Source organism: Cebus imitator, unplaced genomic scaffold (genome assembly GCF_001604975.1).
Source record: "Cebus imitator isolate Cc_AM_T3 unplaced genomic scaffold, Cebus_imitator-1.0 Scaffold128, whole genome shotgun sequence".
Classification (NCBI taxonomy): domain Eukaryota; kingdom Metazoa; phylum Chordata; class Mammalia; order Primates; family Cebidae; genus Cebus; species Cebus imitator.
Window position 1 is genome coordinate 1,603,306 of NW_016107443.1, and position 8,014 is coordinate 1,611,319.

At 43.7% G+C, this 8,014-nt stretch overlaps 1 protein-coding gene across 1 annotated transcript in view; it reads right to left on the minus strand.

The window, feature by feature from the left end:
* The window catches only part of PHKA2 (phosphorylase kinase regulatory subunit alpha 2), a 105,086-nt gene that overhangs the window by 67,365 nt on the left and 29,707 nt on the right, over window positions 1-8,014 (minus strand). Inside the window, exon 2 of the mRNA XM_037742817.1 lies at window positions 225-383. Within this exon, the coding sequence (XP_037598745.1) occupies window positions 225-383 (159 nt within the window). The remainder of the gene's footprint in view (window positions 1-224; window positions 384-8,014) is intronic.

Genomic DNA, 8,014 nt, shown 5'->3' on the forward strand with positions numbered 1-8,014 from the left:
ATTCTGGATGCTGTCATTGTTTTACGGGGGAATGTCCAATCTCAAACAGAAAGACAAATGTGAGGATGAGACCATCTAAGTGCCTCCCCAAAATATTCTAAAGCGGAAATGGAGGAGAGGCCTGCACCCAAACAGTTCTGCGCACACAGCTACTTCTCTGTAGGTTTTCCAGTTGAAGGACAAGGTGGCTGAGCAGCTGAGATACAGCCGTCAGTCACCATTACCTGCTCCAGCTCGTAGGCCTTAGCCTTGTCCTCATCGCGGTCTGCATTCTTGCGGTAGGCCATGCCCAGGCCCCACACGGCCAGGATACTGTAGATGTTATCCCGCACCCAGGCATCCTTCTGCTCATGGCTGGCTGACAGCAGCCCCGTGACGGGATTCTATTAGAGAAGAGACACAAAATGGCTCAGTGCCACCCTTCATGCAGTCCCTGGGTAACAGATGCTTGCCCTAACAGGGGAGATGAAGACCAGGACTTGGAGCAGAGAGACCAAAGTTCCAGTCCTTGATCTGCCACTAACAGTGTGATCTTGGGTGAGACATCACATTCCTTCTTGGCACCTCAGTTTCCTTACTTGTATCACGAGGATACGCGACTAGAAAATCTCTAAGTGCTGGGCGCGGTGGCTCACGGCTGTAATCCCAGCACTTTGGGAGGCCGAGGCGGGCAGATCACAAGGTCAGGAGTTCGAGACCAGGTTGGCCAGCATGGTGAAACCCCGTCTCTACTAAAAATACAAAAATTAGCCAGATGTGGTGGCACACACCTGTAATCCCAGCTACTCGGGAGGCTGAGGCAGGGGAATTGCTTGAACCTGGGAGGCAGAGGTTGCAGTGAACAGAGATCACACTACTGCACTCCAGCCTGGGTAAGACTCCATCTCAAAACAAAACAAAGAACATATCTAAGGAAGATTCCAGCTCTTCTGCTTTCAGACAAGACCACACTGTTGTAAGTGGTAAAACAGAAGAAACATCAAACAAAAAGCCTGCGAGGCTTTTACAAAGTGGCATATTGCAGACTTTAGGTCTTCTTCAGCCTTCATGTGTCCATATCAATAGGTAAAGCACTGACCCTGAGAGCAAGAAGCCTGGAGGCAGGACCCCACTCCACTCTCTAGCTCTGTGTGCCAGGGAAGCGACGTTCCCTCTCTGGGGAATCCAGACCTTCATGTGCCTAAAGAGAAGGTACCAAGCAAGAGGACATCTGGAAGTCCTATTTAGCTATGATATCATGGGCATTTAAAAGGGCAACTGAGTCACTAAAAAGCCAGACCTTGCCACACAAAATTATACACAAATGTTCACAGCAGCATTGTTCATAAAAGCCATAAAGTGGAAATAAGCCAAATACACATTAACCGATACATGGATAAATGAAATGTGATCTATACAAACAATGAAATATTATTTGGCAGAAAAAGGAAGTACTGATGCATGCTACCACAGGGAGGGACCTTGAAGACATCATGCTAAGTGAAAGAAGCCAGACGCCAAAGGCTACATATTGTGTGACTCCATGTGTATGAAATGTCCAGAAAAGGCAAGGCTATAGAGATAGAGAGTAGATTAGTGGTGGACTGTGCTGGGAGTAGAGGTAGAATCTGGGAGTCAGTGGCTGCTAGTGGTTTTTGTTTTTTTAGGTGATGAAAATGCTCAAAAATGGATTGTGGTGACGAATACGCAAATCTGTGAATATGCCAAAAACCATTCAGCTGTACAGCTTAAATAGGTGAATTGTATGGTAAGTAAATAAAGCTATTAACTTTTTAAAAGGCAGTCCCAATAAACTATGCCTAGAAATCAGATAAAAGAGTCATATAATGATAACCCTTCTGTTGACATTTCCTGAAAATTTGTACTTACCTAATAAAATGTATCATAATAATCAGAACCTTGTAGGCTTAAAAATTACATTACTCAAAAGGGTACCATATTATTTACAAGAGAGCTCATGAAAACACTCTACTGGGTACTTTCATAATGATACTGCCGATATTAGGTAAAAAACACTGGCATGGTTTCACATGTTCCCACCTAAGAAATTAAATATTTGATTTTCTCCCCTAACAAATCTACGCCCTCTACCAAAACATCTAAAACTCAACTGATATTACCCGCAGGGGCAACAGCATTCAATGTATTGACATGGTTCTATAGCTAACAACTATGAATTACTGATTTAAAGTAAACCAGAACTGAAGTCTAGGAATGGCTGAGTGCAAGTACAAATCTTATTCCAATAGTAGACTAATGGTGCTCTTTTTAAAAATCACTATTCACCAATAACATATAACATAAGCATCTTGGCCTGGTGCGGTGGCTCACGCCTATAATCCCAGCAGTCTGGGAGGCTGAGGCGGGTGGATCACTTGAGGACAGGAGTTTGAGACCAAATTAGCTGGGCGTGGTGGCATATGCCTGTAATCCCAGCTACTCAGGAGGCTGAGACATGAGAATCACTTGAACCCAGGAGGCAGAGGTTGCAGTGAGCCAAGATTGTACCACTGCACTCCAGCCTGGGTGACAAAGAATGTGACTCTGTCTCAAAAACAACAACAACATAAGCATCTTTATCTGTTCTGAGGCTTGCTAGGTAAGCCAGGGACAGGGAAACAGGAGACCCAGAGTAAGAAACTCAACCCATTTATGGTGTGCCTGCCAACCATGTGCCTATTGAAACAAACAACCTTCCGGTGACACAGCAGTGATCGCTCACACATAGTGCCAAGTGTGGTTTGGATTATGAAATATCCCTGTCCTGTTAACTGAAAGTCATCTCTCTTATTCTTTAGACTGCGCTTAACTGTTGGAGTAGATTAGTTTATCCTCACCCAAAGGTATATTGTCTGTCCCCCTCATTCAACTACAGAGAAGCAGTCTGAGTGTTTCAGGGGATCTCCACACTCAGAAGCAGACATACACCAACCATGTAAAATTAGGGTGTTACTTTACTCAGCAATAAGAATATTTACTTTTTGACTTGCTTCTCGTGTTAAGTCTATAAAAGCCAATCCTCTGTGTTGGAAGGAGATGTAGGTGGTTCCATTTTGATGTGATTCATAAAAACTGAAATGACCACAGATTGACAGATACTTCTGTTCTGCTGTCCCTTCTAATACGGATGACCCAGTGGTTTTGTCTTTGAGTCATTCTCCTGCCTGGAGATGGACTATGCTGCCATATCTGTACTCTCACTCACTGATGCTTGGGAACCACCTACACAGGTCCATCTCTTTGGAGCTCCGGAGTCTTTCCTTTACTTTAAGTATGGCAATGGAGGAGGGAACAAGAAGCTGCCCTGTCTGATCCATTCTGGAAGCTAAACACAAACACAGGCAAAGACAGACTACAGGAGGTCAGTAGGGAGATTTGTCCAAGCCAAACCTATGGTTTCAGATATGATCATTTTAACCATTGTTGCTTTCCAATCTCTGAAAAACATTATTTAGCTATATCTGCACCCACACATAGCATTGCAGAAATATATAACCATAATCAGATAGATGTATCTTTTTCAGTTGTCTTTCTTCCTTCTCTTTTTTCGCTTGGTTCCCTCCTCCCCTCACCAATCCCATAAACACAGTCCATGTAACAACCTCATATATACATTTTTTCCACATTTTCTCCTATGTGTTACTAAAACCAGATTTTATACACACACACACACACACACAATTGTATACCTTAAGGTGAAGTCTATATACACACACACACACACACACACACACACACACACACACACACACACACACATAATTAAAATTCCTGTTCATGCACAGGTTTTCTTTTGGTGCAATCTCGCCTCACTGCAACCCCCGCCTCACGGGTTCAAGCGATTCTCCTGCCTCAGCCTCCCAAGTAGCTGGGATTACAGGTGTGCGCCACCATGCCTGGCTAATTTTTGTATTTTCAGTAGAGACAGGGTTTCACCATGTTGGCCAGGCTGGTCTCAAACTCTTGACCTCAGGTGATCCGCCCACCTCGGCCTCCCAAAGTTCTGGGATTACAGGTGTGAGCCACCGTGCCCGGCCAGGGCAACTGTTTTTAATGAGCATGATAGTGTGATCAAATGATACATACTGCTGCACCCTGCATTTCTCTTTCAATAGAACCTTATGAGGTCCCTCCAAGTGATCTGGCATAATTCAAACTCACGAGTTTCAGAGGCTGCATCATATTCCAGAGGATACCTGTAACAACAGGTTTTCATTTGTTTTCTGGGATTTTTTTTTTTATTTGGCAATACAAAGACTGCAATAAATATCCTTATATATTCAACAGTGCTTTTATTTCCATGAAACAGAATCCCCAAAATGTGAATGCTGGATTGGCATGTAATATGCATACATACTTTAAATTTTAATAGTTATTCCCCATCTCTGCCACAAGTTATCAATAGTTTTTTTTGTCAGTCTGATGGGTGTAAAGTGGTATCTCATAACCATTTTTATTTTATTTATTTATTTATTTATTTATTTATTGTTTTGAGATGGAGTCTCGCTCTTGTTGCCCAGGCTGGAGTGCAATGGTGCAATCTCGGTTCATCGCAACCTCCGCCTCCCCGGTTCAAGTGATTCCCTTGCCTCAGCCTCCCGAGTAACTGGGATTACAGGTGCCCACTACCACGCCCGGCTAATTTTTTGTATTTTTAGTAGAGACGAGGTTTCACTATGTTAGTCAGGCTAGTCTCAAACTCCTGACCTCAGGCAATCCACCCGCCTCTGCCTCCCAAAGTGCTGGGATTACAGGCGTGAGGCACCGCACCCGGCCAACCATTTTTATTTTAAAAATTTTTATTTCCCTGACTACCTATGAATTTAACCATCCAGTCATTCTTGTCTGGGAGGGAAGGGCACTGGATTTGCTCTTTGGTGAGCTGATCAATTTTTAGTTTCTTTTTTTGTGTGTGTGATGGGAGTCTTGCTTTGTCACCCAAGCTGGAGTGCAATGGCACGATCTCGGCTCACTGAAACCTCTGCCTCCGGGGTTCAAGCGATTCTTCTGCCTCAGTCACCTCAGTTGCTGGGATTACAGGTGCATGCCACCACACCCAGCTAATTTTTGTACTTTTAGTAGAGACAGGGTTTCCCCATGTTGGCCTGGCTGCTTGCTATCGAATTCCTGACCTCAAGTGATCCACCCCACCTTGGCCTCCCAAAGTGCTGGGGATTATAGGCGTGAACCACCGGATCTGGCATAGTTTCTTTTTAAACCAGGTACTATGTCACCATTTCTACCTACAAAGAAAGACAACCCTCCATGTATTGTGTTTAAGAGCAAGCTGGAATCAAACTGCCCATGTCCAAAGCTCTACCACCATCCAGCTGTGACCTTGAGCAAATAACTTCAGTGTCCACCTGTCAAGTGGGGATTATAACAATGTGTACACCTCATAGGGTTATTTGTCAAGATTAAATGAATGAATTCGTATCAAGCTTCTTGGACTCTGTCTGCTTAATAATTGCAATGTTTAATATTACTGACCCACTTAAATGGCTTTCATTAACAGTATTTCTTCTTCATATAATTACAATAATTTCAGGAAGTCAGATGATGTAGCAAGGGGAGGAATCTGAAAGTGAGGTTGATGTAACCATCATTTTTATTAGAAAAAACACCGAAGTTTGGGGTGCCCTCTTTTATCATTACTGTAAACAATACTGGTGAAACTATTTTATCACATTAATATTTTTGAAACAAAAAACCTGGCACTCTGTCCTCTCCACACCCAGGTCTTGCCTTTTTCCTTCAAGTTTAGTCCTGAATTTTGCTCATTCATATAAATCTTCCCTGTTTACTTTGTTAAACTCTTTGTGTACTTTGCCTGAAAAAAACAATGACTAAATTAACATCACTGGCAAATTCTGTAATAATATCCACTCTCCCACCTATATCAGGTGATCGGATGTAGAGTCCTGAAGGACAGCAAATGGGGCAGATCTCTGGAAATGGCAACTCTGAGGATAGCTAAGAATCATAAGCAGTATCACAAGCCGGTCTTAGTGGAGATAGCCCGAACCTGCACTGACAGTTAGCATCCCTGCTGCAGGAGAACCTGCCAACGATATCCTTAAACTCTGTGAGAAGGGGCCCAAGACAGAGGGGTCTAATATAAACTGTGTTTCATCAAAAGCAAGGGGCCAAGAGCTGAACAGCTTGTCCTTCATCTCCAGCCATGTGTTCACCTCTGTTACCTTCTGCACCACTTCTGGGTTTCTAATCTAGGAAAAGCGCCTTTGTTGGCTCCTGTTGATGAAAAATAAAGGACAGGCCCCTATGACCTAGAATGGATTGGGTCCAGAGCTTGGCCCCCATGGTCTGGTAACAAATAACACTAACATCTCAGTGGTTTATTACAACAAATGCTTATTTCTTGTCCATACCGTGTGTCTATCCCTGGCCAGCTGTGGTTCTGTTCTGTGTTATCTTCCCTGTAGAAACCAGGCTACTAGAGCAACTTGCATCTAAAACACTGCCTTTATGAGGCCATTCTCACATTGCTATAGGGAAATAGCTGAGACTAGGTTTATAAGAAAAGAGGTTTAGTTGGCTCATGGTTCTGTAGGGTGTACAGGAAGCATGGCGGCATCTGCTTCTGGGGAGGTCTCAGGGAGCTTTTATTCATGGCAGAAGGCAAAATGGAAGCAGGCACTTCACATGGCGAGAGCAGGCGCAAGAGGGAGATGTGGGAGGTGCCACCTACTTTTAAACTACCAGATCTTAGGAAAACTCACTCACTATTGCAAGGACAACACCAAGGGATGCTAAACCATTTCTCACAAATACTAAACCATTCATAAGAAATCCACCTGCATGATCCAATCACCTCCCACCAGGCCCCACCTCCAAAACTGGGGATTACATTTCAACATGAGACTTGGGCAGGTACAAACATCCAAACGATGTCACTGCTCATCTTGTGCACAGGAGAAGGAAGACACAGAGAACCATGAGGGTCAGTTCATCAAAATCCTAACAAGAGGAAAGGGAATAGACACATAGCTGGACAGAACAGAACAGAGTCCAGAGACAGATCCACATGAACAGGGCAAACTAATTTTTGACAAAGATCTAAAGACAATCCAAGAAAGAACAGCCTTTTTAACAAACAATGGTGGGACAAGTGGACATACATATGCAAGAAAAAGAACCTCAATCTCAATTCCACAGCTGTAGACCAGTTTGGACAATACTACCATCTCAACCATATTGAATTTATGATCCATGGACATGGGATGTCTTTCTGGCACAATCTTAAGCATGGTTTTCATATTACAAGATTCCTAAAGGCAAAGTCTATCTTTTTTGTTTACCACTCTAGCCAAGGTCCTGGCCTAGTTAGGCACCTAATAAATAAATGTCTGTATAATAAATCACTTTATTTTTACTGATTTATAGTCTGAAATATCTTTTCAAAGACACTTTTAAGTATCACTCTTATATATATATATATATATATATATATATATATATATATATAGACATTCTCTGTCTACATATATTTGTATTATACATAGCTAATACAAGTAACTTGCCACTTAAGAATGCTCATTTGGGGGGAGATCCAAGATGGCTGTTTAGGAACAGCTCAGGATTGCAGCTCCCAGTGAAAGCGCAGAGGGTGAGTGGGCGCCGCATTTTTATTGCCCACAGACTAGGCAATTCCCAGGCAGAGGAGCTCCACGGTCGCCAGTGCGGCTGTTTCGGCCAGAGTGGCTGTGCCGGCCGGCACCGCTGCTTTGCCCCGCGTGGCTGCTTTGTCGGCGCCCCAGAGCAGCGGTTCTCCGTACAAAATACAACAGTCCGGGTGCCCTTCTGGCTGGAGATTGGAGCCACGGGAAGTCGCCCATTTGTCTGTTTAAAAAGGGGACTGAGCAGGGAGCCAGGATAGTAGATTCCAGGGCAAAAAAAGCGCCACAAATCTCAGTGCCACTGTTTAAGCCAGCACAGTGAGTTGCCGCAGTGGAAAAAACACATACCGCGGCGCCTCTTCAACAGGTGACTGGAA